Raw genomic sequence first — 25,367 nt, forward strand, 5'->3', positions numbered from 1 at the left:
GCAGGACCAGTGCCTGCTTCACAGCAGCATTTTACACACACATGACATGAGAACAAACGTGATGTCCTTTCTCATAACATACATGTATAAAAACAGAGTCCTATAAGTGACATCGTGGACGTCCTCGTGGTGGAAGCCTGACGCCCAACCTCACATCCAGCTGCAGATAAGATCAGAATCTGCTTTCCCTTCTGAAATGACCCTCCTTTGTTTTAGTCCCTCCATCTCTACTGCTGTCTCTAGGTAAGTGTTCCCAATCCTTTCTCCCATTCCAGTGTCACACTCCATCCTGCCTGAAAGATAATTCACTTTCAGTTTTTAAATGCAAATATCTGGTGGGTTTACCCTAAATGCCTTGCTTATAGGTACCTGCTGGTTCTCCTTACAAGGTCACGTCTTTGGTGACTACATAACCTGTTAGGTAATGAGCTCTGACCCTTTCAATGGCCACTGCCAAGCAGCAGTACTAGCAGGCAGAGGTGGAAAGTTCAGGTCCAGAAAGTACAAATCCAGACCAAGGTTTTGTTTCAACCAACCAGCTGAGTACTATGTGACTGTGACTCTTAATACTCAGCTTGTTGGTGAAACAAAACCTTAGTCTGGATTTGTACTTTCTGGACCTGAACTTTCCATCTCTGCTAGCAGGCGGATTTCCTCTGCTTCATGTTCTACTCATACTACTCTACACATCCTCTCAATTTAAAGTAAACCCGGTTCTACCCTGAGGTTGTCCAACAGCCAGGCAGGATAACCATGAGAACCTGAAGGACTCACTAATCAATGACTGCATCCCAAACCCTCCCAGTCCCCAATCCAAGGCATCAGCCAAGCATCAGCCTGGTTTAAGGTTCTCCACCATATCAGGATCATTCAGAGAGGTTGGTAAACATGAAAGGAAAAGTTCTAGACTTTGTACAAATGCACCCCAAGTGGCCTCTTCACTCGGACCCACAGACACCACAGTGCTCCAATCTGATTGGCTGGACTGACTAAATACTTCCAACCTTTAGATTATTATTGGTATTTAAAAGGGACATATTTCAGTGATGAACTTTTTTCTCTAAACTAAAAAGAAATTGGTTATGCCAGAACTATTCCAGAATGGAAAACAAGTCAAATTTATATCAGAGGTTCTCAGTTCCATTCCACAATTTCTGGCAACTTAGCAGAAGAAATATTTTTTATCAGAAAATGAATCATATAGTTCATAGCTCAGGGATGGAAACCTAATTAAATAAAGCATTAAATAATGTATAAAGAAATTTGCTACTTAATTAATCATGGTCAATTAGCATTGTGCTACTCCCAGCTATAATGAAAACTTCAACACACTGTCAATGACTATGACTTGCCCTGGAGTAACAAGACAGCAGCAGGGAGGGTGTTCAGGGTTTATAAGTTACTGTGGATTCCCCTAACTGAGAGCTCATAACCAATGAGAGAAAGAATAATGCAGCAAGATTTATTTCTATTCACGTGCCGGTCTGGTGTTCGCACTGATCAATAATGGCATTAATGAACCGTCAAAATAAATCAAATTGTCAAGCTAGTGACAGCTACAAAATGATCCTTCACAATAAATAAATAACCAATAGACCCAGTCAGTAGCCCCCAAAGCTCCACCATTAACCCACCTGAAACCAGCAGTCCCAGATCAGTGGTGGTTTTGGGAAGAACAACTTCTGCTAAATGACTGGGGCCCTAAAAATATTTTTGAACATTTGGACTGATCTAGGTTGGGGGCTAAATATGATATGCGTTCATGGGGCTGAGAATTTCTAGCAGTACCCCTGCACTACAGTAACAGACCTCAGAGTAGTCCTGTTTCTCAACAGCTTCTATTCGGTAGTTGATTGGAAATGAATGACGTTTGAAAATGTTGAATATGACCCGCATGTCTCATCTAGCCTTTGTGTGTGTGTGTGTGTGTGTGTGTGTACAGACATTTACCCCAAGTCACTGCGACCTCAGCTCATAATAAAGGTATTTTACGGGTGCATGGCATCGCCTGCTGTGAATTTACATATTACACAAACCAAACAAACATAAAATTTCAGTCAAATTCACTGATGTAACCCACAGAAATCCTAGACAAGTGGGTGAAGATTTGCTTTTGTTTGTGGAATGAGACATCAGAACAGTGAATGATAAAAGTTTCGCGTTTTATTTATTCATTACATCGTGATCATTTACATCATGTATTCACGAAATCTGCCAGTGTTTTTAATGGGTAACGGGAAAACGACATGTCTTGCAGCAAGCGGTGCACATTAAAGCGGTAATCAATGAGTGACAAAGTAGGATTAAACTTTATATAGTCGTGCAATGACAAACCTGCGAGGCACAGTTACTAATTTAATACCTCCATCTATCAGCCTGGCAAAATCCGTTACATTAACTTATCCTTAAATTCTCTAAAATAGTAAATTTTTATACAAAAGAAATACATTATATATATATATATTTTTTTAAATTAGTGCAAGTTTGAACAAAAATGTTAAAGCAAATGTCTCCTGTTGTGCAATTTGTCAACAAAATTACAACATAAACAAACACGGGGTGAAGAGAAAAAAAACAAAAAAACTGTACAATCCTGAAACGATGATTTTCTACAGTGTCATGGTTTTGATTTACATTTTACATCATTCAAGGTTGCGATTTTAGTAGGAGGAAATGACTGAACTGATGACGGACAAACAGTGAAATATGATCGACTGTGATCATTCAAAAATCACCTCTGAGTTGCAAACATGTTAGGGAAGCACAATCCGCAATGGAGGTTCGGGGGAGACATAAGCAAGACATTAACAGAAACATGAGTTTTAGAAAGAGCCACATAATCTCATAACAGTAATGTGATTTACATACCCTGACATTTTTTGGCTGTGAATAAGAATCGTAAGAGAGAAACCGTAGGGAAAGTCAGGTGCCTGGTTTACGGCATGGAGGTCTCAGTGGGAAGTGAAACCTGTCTTGCCCAGAAAGAGCCCTGCTAGCATTCAGGAGCTTGCAGTTCATTTAAGCTGAACAAAGTGGATACAGGATGCAGGCTTCCTAGATGGGGATTCGCAGGGATTCAGAGCCACATCTTTCAGAACCATTCAAGCTCCGCCTCTCCGCCTGGTCACCTGTATAAAGCGGCTGAAGTAGCTACAGGGTGAGTGTCAGAGTCAGCCCACACTATGGCTGCAGGATGGACTGAGTGGTTAATCAGCATCACTGCAGTCGGGCTGAACTCGGAGCCCGGCGGAGACGCAGAACTCAGATCCCAGGGCTCGGGTGTCGCAAATTCCCTCTCGGATATCCTGCCCCCAAAATCATTACAGAGGAAGATTTCTGCAAGTCAATTCCTGAGATTGGTCACTCTGGGGTCAGGTCATGTGGTGTGATGATAAAAATAAATAAGGAAAACTGAGAGCAAAACATGAACAAAACAGAAAAATACAAAATCTTTATTAGATTAAACACGGTAACAGAAATGTTCAAATGAATGGAATAAAAAAATCCAGTGAGAAATAAAGTGCGAACCAAAGAATGAGGTCACTCCCCAAAGTGACAAACATATTCAATGGCAAACAAGCCTGCTTACAGTGATGGGGAGCGACTGAGCCCGGACTTTCAGTTCCTCTCTACCGTCGCTGAATCACTTCATCATGTCAAATGAGGCCAGCGGAAGGATATTCTGCACAGATATTGAAGGGGTCAATTCATTTCGACCGGATATTTTAGATACCATTGAATTTGAAGGTCAGCATAATCCTCCACCAGCAAATTTAAAACACAAATCATGGAATCACTGAGAGAAACGGCAAATGAGCAGTTATGCATCACCCGATGCAGCTCCATCAGGAAGGATGGAGAAGCGAAGGAGAGAAAGGAGGGGGAAAAAAGATTGGGGGGGGGGGCATCCAGCTCTCCATGGAGAAGAAACCCAGAGTGCGTCAGACCATATGGGGGGGATGGGGGGGGGCATCTGTGGTGAAAGGAAGCTTCCAGATGAGAGAGGTGGAGTGTCTCAGGCAGGTGCGGAGATCAAATGGCATTGTGGGGGAGCGGGGGGGGGGGGCATCTGTACACAAACTGCTGTACCTGTCTGAATAGAGCGGGAAGAACAGGGCAGGGCATTCAGTCAGACACTGTACACTCGTTAGCGCTCGTCGTTTTCTACAGAAATCATCTCTCACACAAAGATCATTTAAAAAAAAAAGCGAGGAGAGAAATCTGTTCAGCCAACAGGAGCGAAAGTATCATTTTAAGGATGTGTGTTGCCCCCTTGTGGCCGCACATCGAAACGTAATTGAATCGTGCAATTTCGTGGCCCCTAATGACAATAAAGTGAAAGTATTGTATCTGTACATTTTCTTGGTCTCCTAATTCCACTTACAATGCAACCAAGGACTAAACGCTGGTCAGCCTGCCAGCACTCAGCACTGAAGCCTTGATATGAAATCAGCACATAACAACAGGAAGCAGGGAGCTTCCGAGGAAGCAACGTTCCCGCGAAAATGCGAATGAGGGGCACGTGTCCCAGACGGCCTCCACCAACACGCAGCCTGGGGGTCAGAAACCGGGCCGAGGAACGTGACGCTCAGCTAAGCTAACTAACATGCTACCGCCATGTTCTCAAAATGACAAGCCATCTTGAATCTAATGTGATTGAGTGACGTCTGGCACGGGGCAATACCGCAGGGCATCAGCAGGGGGCAGTGCTACGCCTTCCCTCTGAAGATCCTCGTGTTTGCATGCGGATGGGGGACAGACGGACCCCTCGATGACGGGATGGGGCTGAGCTTACCCTTTCGCCTACTTCTTGTTTTGGCAGCACAGTCCTCCTCCACCCCCGCGGATGCCGTTATTGATCACCTGGCCGGACACTGGGTGTTGCCCCGGGCGGATGGGCTTGGCTGGGGGAAGGACGGTGTGTCACATGTCTATGCTTTAAAGCTACAGCGTTTAGGGCTGTAAATGTCACACCGCACAGCACGGCCCCCTCACCAATCTGCGCGGAGTGCCCCCTCCTGGCCATGTTCTTGGCGCGCACGGCCTCCTTGATGCGCTCCACCTCCTGCTGGTAGCGCTTGCGATCCCGTGCCGCGTTCTCCTTGGCCTCCTTCAGGGCCGACTCCAGCGCCTTGACCCGCTCGGCTGTGGCGCGCAGACGCTTCTCCAGTTTGGGCAGCTCGCAGCGCAGGTCTGCGTTGTCACGCACCAGCTAGGGTGGGGGGTGGAGAGAGGGTACAGCTGGGCACGGGATAGAGCTGCATCTCCATCATATGATGACACAGGCAGGTGACCCACATTCATAAAGCACAGATTCTTTTCAAAGACGGTTTGACACATACTCCCCCCCTCCAATCAGACGCTTCCAGAAGGTCACATGCTTAGTTTTAGCTGAATATGGAAACAGACCAAAGCCTCTATACTGGATACTAGATAGATCCTGGCCATCAAAGCCCACAAATGGCCAGCAAGGTTCCTCATTACCTGCTTGTGGACCTTGGTCAGCTGCTCCAGGTTGTTCTCCAGGAAAGAGATCTTCTGCTTCTGGGCCGCACTGCCACCAGCATCATCACAGTCCAGCTCAGAGCTCTGTGGGGGGGGCAGGCGGTTGCAGGTTTGAGTATTTTACATCCTATTGTGCTGTTCATTGGTAATCTCTGCTAATAAATACCCACTAAAGTTTATTTTAATGCTTATATTTCATGTTGCTGTTCATTGGCTGCCTGAGAGCTAGAGGTGGATATTCGATTGGCTGATCCACGAGACGTGGGAGCATGATCATCCCGTAGGCCTGGAGTGTGACAAGGGGTGACTCGCCTTCTTCACGCGAGTCGTAAGGTCCTGGACAAAGAGCCTGCGCAGGTTGTGGAGGGTCTGCAGCTCCCGGGCCTGTCGAAAACACACACAGACACAGACAGGCAGTGACACACAGACAGGCAGGCAGTGACAGACAGACACAGAGAGAGAAATGGTGGACACATTCTCCCATTACAGCTCATGCTTCACTGCTCTGCTTTGGCCCATAGAGGTCACACCCAAGATGATGATACACAGGGCAACTCAACTCAAAGGGCAACTGAAGTGGATCTCATTGTGAAAAGTTGCCCACTGCCAATCAAAGGTTTTCAAATATGAATTTGTTTCCTAATATCAATGGGAACGTGCCTGAGCAACATTTGTCAAAATTGATACGCCCACCTTCCAGAAGACTGATCCAGAAACAGAGTATGAACAGACAAGGGTCATCCAGGAGGTGCCTTTATAACAAAGCATGATGGGAAGGCTGCAGACACATACCACCGTCTCCTCGAGGCCTCGGAGGTCTTGGGTGGCCTGCTCCTTCTTCTCGTTGAACATCCTGGCAGAGGATAAGGTCAAGGCTGTTGGCGGGGATCATAAGCCCAGGGCTCCCCCTCACTTTACGACCATATGACAGTACCTGGCACGTTCCTGACACAGGCTTTACCTGCCAACCTCCAAATCACACAGAAAAGTACCCCAACAGCAAGCTGGTAGCTCAGTGGGTAGCCGTGTCACCTGGTAACTATAGGGTTGGGGGTTCAAATCCCATCCCACTGTGTGCCAATTCAGTATGTTCTCCTAGGGTCATGCAGGTTCTTCTCTAGGTATGCTGGCTTATGCTCACAGTCCAGGTACATGCAGCCAGCTAACCCGTCAGTACTAACGTGTGCATGTGCTGTGTGCTCCCTATCCTGCCTGGGATAGGATCCAGGGCGCCCCACGTCGGATAACTAGAGAACGTTCTTCTTCTGGGCCTGGGGACCTACATGAGGTCCTTCAGCTCGACTTCCTTCTCCTGCTCCTCAGCCTTGAGCTTCTCATAGTCGGTCTTCAGTTTGGTCTGCTCCAGCTGCAGCCCCTGGTTTAAGCTGAGGGTGAGAAAAATCCTGAGATGTCACAGAGCTGCAGGGCAACAGGGAATCACGGGGACCAGGGTGCTGAAGGTGTCTCACAGATCCTTCAGAAACAAGGCTTTTGTCGTGTCAAAGGAGGAATCAATTTGCACACTTTCTCTGTATTGTCATTAGGGGCCACGAAATTGCATGATTCAATTACGTTTCGATGTGCATCACAGTGTCTAAGCCATGTTGCACTACGTCGCCAACTGTGACTTTTACTGAGTGTTTGCGCGTAAATTGCCAATCGGAGCCGTCACGCCAAATCTCTTCCCCCGTCCCAATTCCTGCGACATTTCGCTCAGCTGTTTGGCTGATGAGGAAACTGTGATGATGCAGTTTCAAGGTACCCCGCAAGTTTCAAGATATCCTATATGTTTCAAGTTAACCCTTACTGCTGCAGCATGAGTCCACATCAATAAATGTTTTTTTAAGGTGTGTTTTTATTTGTCACTATTAAGAAATTACTTGCATTTAGCATGACAAGACATGATTTATTAGATTATTGATGTATATTTCGCTTGTAGCCAAATGTGCGGTTATAATCGATAAAACACATTGCTATCAAGCTAAATATACATTAATAATCTAATATAGCATGTTGGTTGTACTATAAACTTAAATGCAAATGATCTTTTAATAATAATTAATAAAAGCAGACTTTTTAAAAGAGCATTTGTAAAAGCATCTCACTGATGTGAACCAATGAAATATGTCGCTATGGAGCTAAATATACAGCTATAATTGATGAGTGAAATCGAGTGAAATATACATTAATAATCTAATAAAACGTGTCAGTTGCACTATAATGCTCAACGCAAATGATCTCTTAACAATAGTTAATAAAAAAAAAAAAAAACATTTGTAAATCCTATTTTATTGCTATGAACTCTTGCTGCAGTGCTAAGGGTGCCCAGCAAATAGCTCATGGAAGTTTTTCTTACACAAAAATATTCTGTAGGCAGAACAAAAAATGATTGGTTCAGAGGGATAACCAATCAGATTGTAGAGGAGGCAGGCCCAAGACATCTGACTGAAATTATATTTGTTAGAAATTTTGTGAAGTGTACTGTGCCGTGAGCTGACTGCATTGTTACACCCCTAACTGTCACATGACAGCATGAGACTGAGTCAGCCATCTGGCACCGTCCCCATCTGGCTCCACGCTCTTACTCCTTCAGCTCATCCAGCATCCGCTGCTTTTCCTCAATCTCGTCACGCAGTCGGCTCAGCTGCTTCTGGTGGGCCTCACGGTGGCTCTCCATTTGTTCCTCCAGTGCCCTCTGCAGGCAGGGAAGCAGCATGGCAGTGAGTGCACTACAGCAGGAAGGGCGTGTGGCCAGGGCTAAGCCCCCCGCAGGTGAGATCAGTGCCTTTTACTGTAAATGGTAATCAAGCTAAACTTAACAGAGGCAGGTGGTGTGTGTGGCTCGGGGGCTATGGATCTGCGCCTGGTTCTGTTCTAATCCACTGGCCGGCAAAGCCCTGAACCCCAACTGCTCCAAGGATACTGGATGCTCTCTGACCCAAAGCTTTCCTCAAAGAAAAAGCATCTTGGAAATAAACGACCATAAAGCTTTAATTAAAAAGCCAGTGAAAAATTAAATGCTACCTAACTGAAGATTGGCAAGGCCGACCCCTGCAGAACCACGGCCGGCTGCCCGGCTGGCGTACCTTAATCTCGGCAGCGTCCTGCATGCGGCTCACATGCTCCTTCTCCTTGTCCCTCACGGAGACCTCGTGCATCCTCTCTGCGGGAATAAGCCAAGAGCATCGCAGTGGCGTTCCACAAACATGTTTTTGAGCATTCCTCTGATGTTACGATCAAGTTACTGAGCATAATCCTACAAGGATCGCAAATGTTAGTGTGAATGTTACGATGGCATTGCAGTGAACGTTTCAATGGCATTATTGGGTGGCACCGAAATGTTCCAATCACCTCCAATCAAACATTACCGTAAATGCTACTGATGGCCAAATAAATCTTCATGAACCATTTGCTGTATTTTCAGACCCCACTAGATGGTGCTCTTGATTTGCTTTGGGGCATGCTTTGAGGATTTTTTTGAACAAAAGGCACCATCTATTAAGGTCAGAAAATACAGCATTCATTCGGCCATTATTAGTAAATGCTGCGATCACGTCATTGAGGGTTACCGTGAATATTAACTCTGCGTCCAAAACCTTAAGCAGAGCTCCGCACCCTTTTCACCCCGTCCAGCCACCCACATGTGTGGTTAGTCACCCAGGGTGCTACCTGAAAGACCCAGAAGTGGAGGTGGCAAGCAGGGCGGGCAGCATACGTACGCGGTGCGGGGGCCTCACCCTGCGCATGCAGCCTAGCCAGCTCCTCTGTCAGCGTGTCCTGGCTCTCCTCCAGCTGACGCCTCTTCTGCTCCACGTTCTGCATGTAGTCCGTCAGGGAGCGGATCTTGGCCTGGTGCTGCGTGTAGCAAACATTTCAAAATAGAGTGTGTCCCGGGCCCATTGGCTCCCAGTAAGAACATCAAATCCAAACAGACCCTAAAAGATGCTTTGATTGAGGAAATCACAATATGAAATCAGAGAATTTTTTGACCAATTCCTTGTGCACTAAACACTAAAATTACAAATTACTGCATGACAATTTGTGGCCACCTTATTGCACTACAGATTGCAACATAAATTCAACTCGTAAAAGTTTTTCCACCTCATCTAAACAGATTGAATTTGGCAAAAGGCACACAGCTAACTAGATGCTGTTGGAACGGCAATGTATTTCCCAGGCAGCTCCGACAGCCCCCCATCTAATGCCTCCTCCCCCTATGACCCCCCCACCCCTACAGTCTCTAGGCCCCTTACACACTGTCCCTAGCAGCTACTCTTCCCTTTGGTGTCACTAAACAATGAAGCTTTAATTTTGGTGCATTTTTTCCAAAATGAAATAGGTCCCAGGTCTTCACGTATATGATGTTCCTCTGAAGTTTGAAAAAGATCCATCAAATACCTTTGGTGTTACTTTCTTTTGCAGCTTCCCTTTCCTTCCTTTGCTGCCACACAGCACTGTTGCTTCAATTTTGGAGCAGTTTGTTTCAAAATATAATTAGGTGTAAATCTTTATCTGTATCATGTATGTGTGAAGTGGTAATAAGATGATCTGTCAAATACTTTTTGAGTTATCACACCAACAAGAAAGTGTCTGTTACTATGGCGGATCGGTCCCTAAACCATATGTATTCCCCATCCAAGTAACACAGTAAGTGTATAAATCCTGCCTTTAATTTAATCATTGTACATATCAAATGGCCCCCACCCACCACAAAGCAGCTACCTGGGAGATGAGAAGCTGACAGGCAGCCAGCTCCTTCTCATTGGCCTGAATCTTGCGGTTGGCATCAGCCTGGGCAGTCTCCAGCTGCTTGCCGCGGTTCACCAGTGACTTCACTTCTGACTTCATCTTACTGATGTAGAGACGGGCCACTGTGAATTCCTCCTCAATCACACCATTAGCCTCTGCCACCTGTAGTCATGGTGGGGGGGGTGGAGGGGGGTTCAGTCAAATGCTACAGGCTTCCATACCAGCACAGCAGCGCCATGCTAGGAGGGGGCCCACCGCTTTGATGTCATTGGTGCCGATGATGCCCCCAATCTCGCTCAGGTCCTTCATGAGCAGGCCCAGGACCTCAGCCGCCCGCTTCTTCTGATGACTGTTCAGCTCCTGAAGCTGGGTCAGCTCCCGCTGGGCAGTCTGCAGGCTCGCCTGCACAACATGCACCGCAGGCATGACACACGCATGACCATTTCAGATTGCAATCATATCACTATTCACAACATGCATCTACACACCCTTATAACTGGACCCATAGATATTAAAGTCAGGTGAGCTATGGCTTCTTCTGGTGATGGATTTTCTTCCCCATGATGCTATGTGTTTGACAGCCTTGCAGATCATCACCTCCACCATGGTCAGGCATGTGGAGTGTCTTGCCCTCTCGCCTCACAAAGGCCCCACCACTAGCCCTTGCCTGGTCCTGCAGCCTCTGGAGCCCCTACTGGCCAACCCACCGTCTTCTGTGCCAGCTCCTCCGCCAGCTGCTCGTTGGCCCGTGCTGTGTCCTCCACCTCCTGGCTCTTCTGGTCATAGTTCACCGCCAGCTCCTCCAGAGCCTGCAGCACCTCTTTCACCTCTTCCTTCGCCGCCTCGTTCTCCATCTGCAGCCGTGAAAGCTCCTCCTGGATTTTCTCATAGTCACGCCGCGTCGACGCCAGCAGCTGGACAAGCAGGGGGTGCAGGCATGGGGGGGCGGGGGGGTTAAACGGCTTATACTGCTCCCTGCCAGTCCAAATCCAATTCATACTTCACTATGTCATCAGTGTCATGTGGACCGTTTGCATGTGGCACAGATTTTGGGCCTAGGTGACTTTTTACGTCAGTACCTCGACTGCGCATGCGCAAGAAAACTGACATGGAGTTTCCAGTAGGTAGCAGCACTAGCTGTCACAGAGCAGAAGAGTAGTTGCTTTAGTTATTGATGCTTTTCATGAGCAGCTGAGCGACTAGGTACGGAGGTACCGGCGTTTATGTAGCTCATCATTCAAGGAGCACAAAGACATATTCCAGGTCACGAATTTGTGGAATGAGATCAGCCAAACACTGGGCAAAGAAAGGAATTCACTCAGACCATGAAGATCTACCCTCTGCTGGTGTGGTGTGTCAACTGCATCTGTATACACAGGCAAATACAGCACAGGAAATCGCAGTCCGCACAGACTATAATGGTAAACGGAAAAGTCAAGTGTGAACTTGGATTAAGGGTCTGCCACCGAGTCTGACAATGTAACATCACAACCACCAGATGGCAGCAAAGTCCCTGGTTGTTCACCAGATTGCACCCACAGGCTCTACACAGCTGCTTATTTTAGTGGGAAATTTGAAAACAAAAATAATATGTCTTAATCAGTGACACATTCTAGGAAAGCTGATGAGACTGTGGGCACCACTCAATGCAACATTCATTCATTCCTCTGGACTGTATGTAGGGATCCTATAACCAGGTTACTGGGTGTTTTGTCAATCAGTGCAATAACGACGACACTGTGCATCTTCGGCGATGAACAGTCACCTCCTCCTGATCCAGCATCTGCTGTTTCAGCTTCTCAGCCAGCTGACTCTGCTGGTTGATCTCGTCGTCCTGTAGGGAGGCCAGACAGACAGCGTTTCATGCAGCAACGCTCACCTGAAATTCCCGGCTCGCAGAGGTAATGCCCAAACACAGAGCGGAACGTGCTCCTGCACGGATCGGAGCACATGGACCGGTGGCAGCATCAGGGTGCTAATTAAGCACTTGTTAGCAGCTCATTAGCAGAAGTCTAACACCCCTGATGAAACAACATAATTAGATGATAATGATTAGCCATTGGCGAATATGTGCATTTTTAACACACAAGCGGATAAATGTGTCAGGGTGCTTTTTTGATGTTCGGTGGGGTGGGGGGGGGGCATGCACCAGACTATCGAGTTTCCAGATCAACCCGGAATTTCTGGCATCTGCTCTTCCTTACCTAGAGGCGGCAAAGGCTGATCACTGGCCTGCCATTAAAGGCTTGCCCTCCTGCTCCCTGCCAAAGGCCAGGGCTTACTGCCTGAAGGGACGCCCAAAATGTCCACAGTTAGCCCCCCTCCCCCCCACCACTGCACCCTGACACTGTACTGCGAGACTTCATAGGCTGAATTCTCTTTAGGACACTAAAATGGCAGGACGTTGCATCATACGAGAGGCAGGAGGGTCCTGCACAATACAACTTGCAAGTACGTTAAGAGTAAGATCTTGAGCCTGGGAGGGAGGGGTTATGTTGCCTATTACTCACAGATGAAGTGTGCACATCCTGTGTAACATGTATGTATACGTGTGCGCTTGCTAGCAGTGTGCTAGGTTACTCTGTCCTTCAGGGACCCTGTTCTCTCTGCATCCATGTCAATCTGAAACAGAATGATTGAACGTTGGTCCCATTTCAGTACATGGTGATGTTTGCCTACAAAGGCAAAAACACATCAGCATCCTCCTACCTAAAGAAACATCTCCCCCCACACTACACCAGGCTCCCCCAGATCCTCCAGCACCGATCGACTGGTCCCACCATCTCTCAAGGCGCAAGGAAGACATGCACCTACACTCTTCTCTGTTTGGAATGAACTTCCCCTAGATGTCCGAACAGCTGAGTTAATGAAGGCCACGCCCACTGTGAGGACAACACCCCCATTCATGAAGGCAATATCCCCCATGGACACTCCCCAAAGACGACCACACCCCATGTATAGGCCACACCCCCCATGAAGGCCATATCCACCATGGACACTCCCCAAAGATGACCACGCCCCATGTATAGGCCACACCCCCCATGAAGGCCATATCCCCCATGGACACTCCCCAAAGACGACCACACCCCATGTATAGGCCACACCCCCCATGAAGGCCATATCCCCCAAGGACACTCCCCAAAGACGACCACGCCCCATGTATAGGCCACACCCCCCATGAAGGCCATATCCCCCATGGACACTCCCCAAAGACGACCACTCCCCATGTATAGGCCACACCCCCCATGAAGGCCATACCCCCCATGGACACTCCCCAAAGACGACCACACCCCATGTATAGGCCACACCCCCCATGAAGGCCATATCCCCCATGGACACTCCCCAAAGACGACCACGCCCCATGTATAGGCCACACCCCCCATGAAGGCCATATCGCCCATGGACACTCCCCAAAGACGACCACGCCCCATGTATAGGCCACACCCCCAATGAAGGCCAAGCCCCCCGTTCACCTTATCATCCAGCTGCTTGTACATGTTCCTGACGTCTTCCTCATACTTGCTCTTCTCCTCGACGGACAGTAGGCTGATGGGCGGGGCCAAGTTGTCGATGATGGGAGTGTTGTCACAGGGCTCCAGGTTCTTCTGGTCCTTGGCACTCAGCTGCTCTTCCTCAGGTACAGCCTCGCCTGTGGAAGGCGGGGAACACGCGTTAGGTCCCGAGGCTGCACCCTGAACCTTGGGCTGTTAGATCCATCTTCTTGCTGGGACTGTGAGGGTTAAAGTTACATGGTTAAAGTTTCTCACACAAACAGCTCCAACTATAGGATTCATCATGTTCACTCACATGTAGGAGGACCAGACACAGTGGATCCTCTTAAATGTCATCCTAAATGTTAAAGTTACGCCCCAATCGTTAACACTTGGCATCTTCCTTACACATAATATTTGACCATGTTACAGAGTGAGCAATAAAAAATTATTTCATTATATAATCCATTTGAAAAGGCATTATAAATCCTGCCGTGTAAACACTAATAACCTGACAGTCATTTGTAACACTTGGCAGGAGACTCTGGCATCGACGTTCTCGCGTGACGTAGATGTGTGGCGTGGGACGGCAGTGATGCAGCATGCGGATCCATCTGAACAGCCTGATTGGCAGCACCGGTGGAAATGCCCCTAGGTAAGAGGGTGGTGGGGGGGCGGCGGAGTGCAAGGATGCAAGCAGGCAAAAGCCAACTACTGAATCTGGTTGTAGCATGGATCCTTCAGGTCACAATTCCTTAGACTCTGATATCCCACACAGGATGAGTCATAACATCTTAGCTCCCTAAGCGGGATGCGATCCCTAGCTTCGCCGCTCTCTGGGCACCAATGGGGCATGATCCCCAGGCCCAGACGGGACGTGATCCCTAGCCTCGCCGTTCCCCGGGCCTAGATGGGACACGATAACCGGGTTTTCTGCTCCCCGGGCCCCAATGGGACACAATCCAGGCCCTAGAGGGACGCAATCCCCAGACTTGCTGTTCATCAGGCTCCAATGGGACGTGATCCCCAGGGTCGCTGTTCCTCAGGCTCCGAGGTGATGCAATCTCCAGGTTTGCCCATTCCTCAGGCCCCGATAGGACGTGTTCCCCGGGCTCAATGTTCCTCAGGTTCTGAAGGCACAAGGTCCTTGGGCCCAAGGTTCCTCAGGCTCCAATGGGACCCAATCCCCAGGTTTGCCTGTTCCCCAGGCCACAATGGGATGCGATCCCCAGGCTCACCATTCCTCCAGCGGCTCAGCTCCATCTCGAGCCGCTGCACCATGAGTTTCAGGCTCCGGGTCTTGTCCTTCTCCTTCTCGTACTTCCTCTTCCACTCCTCAGCTGTCAGCTCCAGGTTCACCGACACTGTGTTCTTGATCGTCTTGGCACTGCGGAGAGAGACAGGTAGATGAGGTGACAGAAGTGGCAGCGGACAGATAGTAGGGGTGAAGCGGGGCAAAAAATAAGGCCGAAAGGTAGAACAAATGAAGATGAAAGAAATGAAGTGTATTGCGTATATTCTACGGGACACTGACTGAAAGGTTCCTGGATGCTTTTCGCAGGAATCCCTGTTTTTTAGATTTCATTACCGCTAAAAGCTCACAGGCATAACGCTAGGGGCTAAAAAGTTAGGTCAAAGCATAAAGCACCAGTTTGTTCAGATCTGGTATACCTCTCCTCAGGGGGGGGACAGAGGATGGAGGGGTATGCAAAGTGGCAGTGGGGGGTGGGGGCTGCATCAGGAGACCGTGCGCGCACACACACGTGTCACCAAGAATATGTGGCTGGGGGGGGGGGGTCACATGACCAGTGGCTCACCGCTGGCCGAACATGAGCGTGGACTTGGTCTCAGCCTCGTTGAAGACGGACGGCGAGCAGCAGATGATGATGGTGGTCCGGCAGTTTCCACCCAGGGAGTCCTGCAGGATGCGCGTCATCTTGCTGTCCCTGTACGGGACGTGCGTTTTCTGTCACACGGAAACATAAGAGGGTGTTAATGACCACCGGGCCAGCCGGGGACGGAATGATCTGTGGCGGCCAGCTTGAGGCGCCACTGGGTTGCCGTGCCGAAGCCGACAGCAGGATGGGAGGTGCGGGGCCCCACTTACGGTTCCCTCGGCCAGGGCGGAGATGACGTTCCCCAAAGCCGACAGCGATTTGTTGATATTTTTTGCCTCGTCCAAAACTGCTCCTTCTGCCCCGGTTTTGCTCACCTTAAAGCGACCAACAGGGGCTGTGAGGATGGAGCGTGAGGGACTTGGGTTCAAGAGGGCTAAGAGCAAACCCTGACCTTCTCGCTGCCCGCGAGGTCCACCAAGTACAGCTTCCCTGACAGCTTCTTCTCAGTCTCCACGTTCTCCTGCTTGATGTTGATCAGGAAAATGCTGTGACTGCGGGAGCTGTGCTCATTCATGTCTGCGAGACGGGGGGGTGGGGGCAGGGGAGGCACGGGGGGGGGGTGAACCTCAAGACCAGCACTCGTATTAAAATGCACCATAATTCATTACTTCCGTTACATCTTCAGCCCCCTTGATATCCTTTCCACACTTACTTGACTCAGGAATGATCTCTCAGTCCATGTTATCCAGCGACAATCCTATGACGCTGAATTCAGTAATGAACCTGTCATTTTGCCGGACACACACGGGATGAAACACCTACTTGTGACAGCAACGTGCCGATTGGCTTTGCCTTCATCGATGACATCCATCACCTCCTCCGGGCTGGACACAAAGCGCTCTGTACAGCCCTGTCAGGAGTGTGTAGATCAGAGTGATTTACTGGCCACAGCCGGCACACCATCGCACAAACCCTCCGAGGTGCGAGGGTGCAAGCAGGGACAACGGTCTCGCCTCGACTTGCCTTGACGTAGGGCACTCTGTTTTTATCCTCATGAACAGCCAGGTTGGTCTTCGAAACTTTGAAACACAATGATGCGGTCAGTTTCTCACAGCTACTGCCAGTAACATTAATACTCCAAGTGTAAAAATACAGTAAATGACCATTCAGAGGGTGCGGGGGTGTCACTCCTGCTTACCATCTAATAGGTCTCGTATTTTGTCCAGGTAGATTTCAAAGTAGGAGACCTACGGAGAGAGAGGAGGATCCTGTTAAGCCCCAGGAAAAACATTACGATATCATGAATAAAAGATGCTCTTACAGTCAATGGCCGCACAAAGGAGAGTGCATTAGCGAAATCACCGATAATTAACTAAACTGCTTCACAAGCAGCTTCGCTACAGGCCTGAATCGGTCTACAGGACAGGATCCTGAAGAACTCCAGGCTCTGATCAAACCCAGGAGGTCCATTTTGGCAAAGTGTTTTCTGCTGCATGCCGTGTCCCACCTCAGGCTCCTGACCACATGCATTTAAGATAAAGCAGATAAAAGCCCTCTTCTCCACCGAGATGCAAGCAAACGGCGCGACTACAGTACTCCCAGGTTGGATCTGCAACTCGAAAGGGGCTATCAGCTACTAACCGAGCGGGCCTGAAGTGCCACAGGGCAAACAACAGCCAGGAGGTGCTGAGGACCTACAGAGCTGCCTTCAGAGGGGCAGTAACCATGAACACCAGCTAACAACAGCCGAGTGCAAATGGCCGGTCAGACCCACACAGACAGAGGCCTGCTTTACTGAGAGCAGCACAGCTGAAACTATGGAATGATTCAAACCGGGCCTACAAGAGTATAAAATGTGGATTTAAATCAGGTGGCATTCGGCGCATTAACAGAAAACAAAGCACAATTAAGAGTCAGACTGGAGTGTAAACAAAACGTACTGAGGTTTGGCAAGCTGGGACATATTCACGAAGAGTGAGTATGATTCAGAAGAAGATGGTGCCATAATAAAGGTGTTTCAAGCTTTACATTGATTCATTTTGCTGACACACTTATCCAAAGTAATATATATTTTGAGAAACTAAGGTCAGCCAGTCTCTGGAGCAACTGGGGGTTAAGGGCCTCAGTCAGGGGCCCCATGGTGAAACCACTGTCGAGTCTGGGATTTGATCCAGCAGCCTTCCGATCCCAGGCAGTGTCCTAATCCACTGAGAATGAAGCATCCCCAGTGTAACGACATTCCCAAAGCACGAAGCTTTCAGATACAAAGGGCATCAACAGACCCTTTTCTTTGAAAAAATTAATCAGGTCATATGACACGGTAGCCGGGATCCGGGTTCGAGCGGCTCCTTGCTCACCTTGATGTGGAACTCCAGGTTCTCATCCATGGAGTAGATATGGTCAAAGATGTCATGTGCGATGCGGGGGATGATGCCCATCAGCTGGTGGTCGTGGAGCTTGCCCTGGTGGGGGGGGGGGTTGCAGGTGAGGGCGGCGGTTAGAGTCACACACCCATATGCAGCAGTCAACATGCTAAGGGGTGAGGTTAACCTTTATTGGCTATCCACAATTCCACATATATGTTAGAGAAGTTCAAATGGCACCGGATCTTCAGTCAAACATCTCATGCTCATTACACCCCCAGAGGCTGCATGCATGTATGCATCTCTGTCACCCACTGCACTCAAACCTCAGTGACAATGACACTACATGAAGCAGCCTTTACGCTGCCCTGCAGGGACCGTGGGGTCTGATTCATTCCCTCATCGCTGCTACCATAGCGTTGCTCCGGCCATCTTGAATGGAGGAGAAATTCCATTTCTCTCTAAGCATGCTGGGAGATCTCAGTGAGGCTCTGGCACAAACCATCTCTGACTCCGCCGCAATCTGGTGTAGCAGCCTGTCGCATGGCTAAAATCCGCCACAGATCATCATCTGAGTCACCACAAGCGGGACACAAATTTGGGAATATCACGTTTCCGTTTAACCTGAGGGACACTGATGTCAGGGTAGGAGAGGGAAACATCTCCTGCCTCGCAAAGTACTGCTGAGTAATTGTGAGTATTGAGTACTCTGTTCTTCAGACTGGTAACACAGCACAGAGGGAATCGTACCACATCCCCAAAACCTCCAGGAGTCTTCTGAGTCTTGTAAGATCACATCGCAAAGCTGGACACACTTGTATTCTAATTAAGCCTGGTTTAGTTATGCTATTAACACACCTAGACCCATCTATTATGAGAGGAGTTGCCACTTCAGTTACCGTGACCCAGACTCAGACTCCTGCATGGTTTCCCCTGCTGAGAAAGAGGACAGGAGAGCGGCTGCAGCCTTACCTCCATGGTGTGGGTCTTCCCCGATGACGTCTGGCCGTAGGCAAAAATGGTGCCATTATATCCTCCAAGCACATCTGCAGGAACAAGCTCACATGTGGGTCCATCACATATTCAAGCACAAAAAAGGTGCAGGATACCGTTTCCCAATCCAGTCCTCAGGGACCCGCAGACAGTTCATGTTTTTGCTCCCTCCCAGTTCCCAGTGAGGAGCAAAAATGTGGACTGTCTGACAGGGAGCTGAGAGGGAACAAAAATGTGGACTGTCTGCGAGTTCCCAAGGACTGGGTTGGGAAACACTGGTCTAAAACAATCCCACATTTATTTTAAATTTCTAGCACTTATCTATGGCCCAGCAATGTCATGCAAGTGAACCCTTAGTGTGTCTTAAAATAAATCTGCATCATCACAAGAGTGCAGGTCACAGCCGCTATTAAAATGACTTTGAGGTTTAAGGCTGCAGCCCCAGGAGAAGTTACACTGTACCAGTAAAAACAAAGCTTTGGATAGAAGCATTAAGAAAATAAATCAAGAAGTACAGTAATAGATATTATTATAGTAACAGACAGCTTGACAGGCCAAGCCGTCTAGAAGGTTCCACAGGCAAGTGGCAGCAGGCACATACCTTTCACTATCTGCTTGGCACAGGTGTCGTAGACCTGATCCTGGGAGCTGTTTGGTGGTAGCACCCGGTCAAAGACGTATGGCTTGCCCTGTCGGTCAGATGGAGGAAGTGGGCAATGGTCAAAAAAATAAACAGGTCCATGCGAGCGGGGATGGGGGGGGAGCCGGGACAGAGCAGCAGGGCACCCAAATGCAAGTACTCAAGGGCACCAGGTTACCAAAGACAAACATCTGTGGAGGACAGGAGGAAGGCAGAATACCCAAAGGAAACATGCGTGCCGGGCCTCAACCAAAAACCTGACCGGAACTCCATACCATAAACGAAATAGACAATGTACCGTCATGCGAACACGTGGGCCACTACTGGTGCACTTGGGGGAGGGGGGACTTTCACACACTGCCCTTGTGGTTCCATCCACTGCGCGTCTCTCCTGATGTCACTCTCAGAGCCGCGGGTCCAAGAGGGGTCTATGGAGGATCACTTGTGCGACAGGACCCCAGGGAATCACAGTGTTCACCAGTCAACACGAAGTGTGACATAACACAACACTCTTCTGGTCATGGGGGCGAGACTCCCAGCCGTGCAGGAGTAACGGAACACCAAGCCAGCTGAAGTCACACAAACTTACCCACACACCCTCAGACAGACAACACGAGCTTGATGACTAGTATAAACACACATCCACCCTTCCAGGCGGAACTGACCTAATCAAATAAGAACAAAATATCACACAAACTAAGTTTCTTACTGACTCACAGCACATTGAGTTACTGGTGCGCTGTATTCACCACAACCTCATTTTACTGGTGAGATTTAACTGGTCAATGCAGAGTTAATGTGGCCCGAGTTGAGGGAAACCAAAGGCCAAACGGAACCATAAAACATGATTACAGCATCAGAAGGCACAGACCCGCTTACTCAGCAAGGACACCAGCCTCGACCAAAAGGGCCCCATCGTGCCAAAAAGCAGCCATTCAACGGCATCTGATTATTTCTGTAGACTGAAAGGCACGTAACCCAAATGCCAATATGGTCCGCGTGCCCATGCCCAACTGTAATAGCGATTAAAGCGATCTATTCTTTTAGTATTTATGTTAAAGCAAGACTTTTATTTTATTACTGTTGTGGGATTAATCTTTGGAAACACAAATTTAATAAGCACAAAAACATATGACATAAACACGACTGTATTATGAGTTTTATTACTTTTTTGGAGGTCACCAAATTACTGACTGTTTCGTTGTTGTTTTGATGGGTTAGCGGTATACTAATGCTATTGTCTATTAACAAAAACCAAAGGTATGATACGCTGAAGTATATTGCAACTGGTGTTTAAAAGGAGCTCGCCGGTTCTATTGATGATAGGACCTTTCTGAAACAATCTCGGACCATGAAATGGGAAGGCAATTCACTTATAGCTCAGTAGCGGAATCAGTATTTTTCCGCACTGCGAATGTAACATTTTCCTTGGGTCTCACGTGCTTGCTGTTTGTCGGCCTACGCCTTCTTGGGCCACTTCTGATTGGTGAGCATGACTGGCACGCGAGAAGCACGGTGCTTGTGATTGGTGAGAATGACTGTCACACAGGGAGCACAGCCTGAATTTGTAAAACTGTTCTCACAGCAGTTTTAAACCCTGGGTCCGACATGCTGTATAATGTATATCCTAAATCGCGATTTTTGCGACTTGCTAATCGCGTTGTTTCAAACCGCGATTTCGATTTGATGTCAACCGGACCCAATAATTTAACCGACTTCAGAGAAGGTGTCCCTCAACTTCCTTGGTGTTCAGCCAATGCATAGATGAGGATCAATTATTAAGCAGCACTAAGGGCCGTCGATACTGACAGAATGCTGCGGCATAAATTATGCACATGGATTAACCCGCGATGAACAGAGCGTCACATGAATCCGTCACCAGGTCCCGCAACTGTGAAGCCGCCTGCCTTTCCCATCAAGCCGAGAGACTGTTCAGCTTCATAATATCCTGTCCTACGAAAACCGTTCATTAAATTCGGGGCAGATTTAACAGCTAGCGTCAAATCACAATATACCCTGGGGGATGTTTGCATTTTAATATCGACAATATTAGATTTACAAGCATCTCATATTCACATTATGTTTGTATCCATCTCAAAAAATGTAAATATCATAACAGTGGTCAGTATGGGCCTCACAACAGCAAACATCTCAATCCACCACTGGGGTGCATTTAAGCTCTCTGGATTTCAGCTACAATGCCCAGTGATTATCATTTCCCTCGTTAAGTGGTCGGCACAGACACAAGCGCGCACGCGCACTCAGACACACACAGACACGCTGTGCTGCAGCTGCCCAGTCACAGGCCCCGCTGCACCTCTCCCTCGGGGACAGATGCACACCCTTTCATGGGGACAAATGTGCGTCCTTCGGCTGAGGCTAAAGGCGGCTGATTCAGCAGCTCTGCCGCACAGATATGAATCAGGCCTGACAATGCGGCCCATGGGGCTGCGGTACTGTCCGTCTCACTTTCACTCGCCACCCACCCCCCGCCCGCAGATGATACAGGACACAGCACACACAGGCTAGCTTCATGGTGTAAGGGGGAGGGGCTGGTGGGATTTAGGCCCTGAGAGGAGCTTCGATGGAGAGGGTCTGACTGGAGCCCCTCCCGGCACTGGTCCAGAAGCCAGGCCGCCAAAGTCAGCTGGAGCTGCCCCTGCCCCGCTTACCGTCGGGAGTCAGCAGTTTATCTCTTGGCACTGTCCGTGTTGCATTTCCTGACTTTTTGGTGCCAGGGGGCCATTCTAGGCTGGGCCGGGACCTGCTCAGCCCAAAGCCTGCGGATGCATTTGGCAGCCTGGGATTTCAGGCTCATACCGGGTCGATAGCGACCTCGACCGCACCACACCCAGCATCCCAGCGGTCAGTTCCCCGCCCCCTCCCTGACCGGAGCAGAAGCGAAACAAAGTCATGGTGACATGGCAGAATGCAGGACCAGAATCACGTAAACACAGCATGGAAGTCCGAGGCATTAGCTGGTCAAGGCGACAGCATGTGGACAGGCCAGACAGACAGAGGCTGTGTTCACCAGCACTCATACCACACATGTGTGGGATGCCCCGAGGTTTGGGGACAAACAACCTCCTCACTGAGTGGGGGAACCTGAAGCAACTTTCTAAACGGGACCCCAGAAACAACAAACCCAACCCTGCAGATGACAGCCCATGTTAAAGGAGTCTTCAACACAACAACACGAAGCATTGGGATGCTGAGTCAGCATGGGGGCTGCAGGCCCCTTGCCTGAAGCCATCCATCTTCAGATGCTTGTTAGAGCCTCTCAGTAGAGAAGTAGCAGCCTGCCCATGGTGTCTGGAGCACAGAGTGTAAAGCACTCAGTCCCAGAATGCCTTGGGCTCTACCAATAACAGGCATATCAGCAGTCTGTGGCATAGACATAAAAGCATGGCGCTGCTACCCAGGGTCTCTCAAATCTCACATAATAACAACAATAATTCCAGTCACATGATTATGAACAGAGTCTGCACCACAGCCCAGATCCATATGTTAACTAGTGATCATGAAGACAGGCACTGATTTAAAGATGACTAAATATCCCAGCAGAAAAGACAAAGATAAATGGGGAAATCATAAATATTCTTAACTTGGGGTCCTGCCAAGCAAATTACAATACAATTGTCACTAATAACTTCGGGATGCACTTGCGTGCAAACAGGTGGTTCTGGGTGATATACAGACCGCCTGGATGTGCACAGCGTTTCACATCAGTGCTACATGGGGAGGCAACTGGATAAGATGGCCCATCTCTGAGTTAATGCAGCCGCATTACACGTTAATGAAGTGCAAGATAAGACAGGTTAAGTCTTACTTAAATGTTACCGAAGCATCTTAGAACCAACACGAGTTACTGAGAATAACATCGGGGTTATTAAAAACCTTCCCAGAACAGGCACCTTACTGCGACACCTCAATAGACTCCGGAAAACGTGAAATTCTGCTCCCCCGGCTTCTGTCTGGCCGGATATTTTTATGCAATGGGCCCAAGGTTTACGAACATTGTTTACAAGCAACGCGGACTCTGACAGCCGCTTTCACAATGACCGCAGATTACTGTCATTATTACGCCCAAGCAACACCGGCCTTCGCTGCTCTTTAACATTGATTGCGGGAGCCCAGTGTCCCTGCAGCAGAGCCGGTCTTCCTCACTCCACGGCTGGCAAAACAGCTTCACTTTCCGAAGAAGTATTTTAACACGCCCGACTGGCCCCACTCATAAGTTTAATTTATTTTTTGCTTTAATTTGCCAGATCGAAAAGTCTAAAATTGCAGTTAAAACACACGACGCTGTATATCACGACTGACACACATTTAACGAGGAATAACCGAATGTGCTTTATTTCGGAGGACCGACGAAGGATATTACCACCTCGGAAAGTCCGCAGGACCGACGCTGGGCATCACCGACCCGGGGCGCCCGCAGGACCCGCCGCGCGTCAGTGCGCATTTGGCCCATGGAGAGCCGCGGCGGCTCCAGTTCAAGTCATCTGCTTTGTCTTAATTAATAATGCCGTCCACAAGTATACAGCATCATGCGTTAAGGCCGCTTACCGTTATCACCACCGTGTCGTCGCCCTTGAATTTCGGAATATATTTGTCTCCTCTTGTGATCTCAGCTTCATTCAGTGGCCTGAATCGACACATCACTTTGACGCCGCACTCGGCTACGTCCGCCATCTCTATCTGCGCCCACGGCCGAAAAAAAATCACCAGGTAAAAATTCTCCAAACAGATTCAGAAAACTGTAGGCTTCCGAAAGCTGGCAGATTACCGCAGGCGCACCATTGCACTTCGCAGGAAAATCAGCTGCAGCCGCCCATTGCAATTATCCACAAAAATCAGCACTGCTGCATGCACGCCTTTCCTAAAAACCATGCGTTTTACGGATAAAATGTAGCAAAAAGGCGTCAAATGTTGCAGAGTGTTAATAATTGTTTATGCCGAGCAGAAGGGCGACGAGCAGTCCAGAGTTTAAAATCCGCATCCTCCTGCGCGCTCCAGTATCCCGCATCAGCACCCAGCAGTCCCTCCCCGGCCGGCTCTACCTAAAGCGTCTCCCAAGGACTCGGGATCATGCAGTATGACATCACACTGCGATGAACACCGACGCATTGTGGGCTTTGTAGTTTCGACACCTACACATGCAGTACAGGTCCGTCGTCGACTTACGACTGATCGACTTCACGACTCTTTCGAGAGCGCAGACATGTGGTCGCGACTGCGCTGCGTCTGGCAGCGCGAGTGTATGGCAGTCTCTGCTCCAAAAGCCGGCAGCAATGAAGTAAGAAAATGGCGATGAAAAGGTTAGAAAAACACCAAACAACATGACTTAAAGATGATATAATTTTATTATACTGTATACTATACATATGATAAGGGATGCATATATTTGGTACACAAGTACGCATTCGCAATTTAAAGCGATACGCGCCTCATTTCTTTCCAATTTCTTTTCGTAGCAGCGCAAATGCGTATTTATGGGGATTCGTTCTATTACATGAAATGATCGTGCATTTTAACCGTAATGTAGCTAATTTGTACTTCAGGCGGTCATATGCATAGCATACTGTATAATAAAATTATATCATCTTTAAGTTATATTGTTTGGTGTTTTTAACCTTTTTATCGCCATTTTATCACAGTGCAAAAATAATTAAACTGCAGTGTAAGTATTCCTACATACTATCACATGTAATCAACTTGAGGGAACATTTTTCGGGGGAAACTCAATTTTATAAAAGTCTGTGAATACAACCAAACAACTAAAACT

The 25,367-nt window shown here is 48.4% G+C and overlaps 1 protein-coding gene across 3 annotated transcripts; it reads right to left on the reverse strand.

Moving 5' to 3' along the window:
- Positions 1–2,145: 2,145 nt before the first annotated feature.
- On the reverse strand, positions 2,146–24,741 carry LOC111846111 (kinesin heavy chain). Of its 3 annotated transcripts, none has more exons than XM_023815995.2 (27): positions 24,380–24,741; positions 24,149–24,280; positions 19,541–19,628; positions 18,919–18,992; positions 17,941–18,045; positions 16,782–16,830; positions 16,607–16,662; positions 16,406–16,493; positions 16,035–16,159; positions 15,853–15,957; positions 15,563–15,711; positions 14,984–15,132; positions 13,728–13,903; positions 12,020–12,088; positions 10,962–11,168; positions 10,510–10,656; positions 10,228–10,416; positions 9,225–9,360; positions 8,592–8,668; positions 8,091–8,200; positions 6,789–6,890; positions 6,298–6,358; positions 5,818–5,889; positions 5,485–5,589; positions 4,996–5,212; positions 4,796–4,904; positions 2,146–4,089 (listed from the first exon to the last, which is right to left on the reverse strand). In XM_023815995.2, the coding sequence occupies exons 1-26, from the start codon at positions 24,470–24,472 to the stop codon at positions 4,804–4,806; spliced, it is 2,982 nt and encodes a 993-aa protein (XP_023671763.2). In that variant the 5' UTR covers positions 24,473–24,741; the 3' UTR covers positions 2,146–4,089; positions 4,796–4,803. The 3 variants fall into 3 exon arrangements, with proteins under 3 accessions (XP_023671763.2, XP_023671762.2, XP_023671764.2); XM_023815994.2 differs by having other exon boundaries at positions 2,146–4,093; XM_023815996.2 differs by having other exon boundaries at positions 2,146–4,093; positions 9,243–9,360; positions 24,380–24,739.
- Positions 24,742–25,367: the final 626 nt, after the last annotated feature.

This window comes from Paramormyrops kingsleyae, chromosome 16 (assembly GCF_048594095.1).
Source record: "Paramormyrops kingsleyae isolate MSU_618 chromosome 16, PKINGS_0.4, whole genome shotgun sequence".
NCBI lineage: Eukaryota > Metazoa > Chordata > Actinopteri > Osteoglossiformes > Mormyridae > Paramormyrops > Paramormyrops kingsleyae.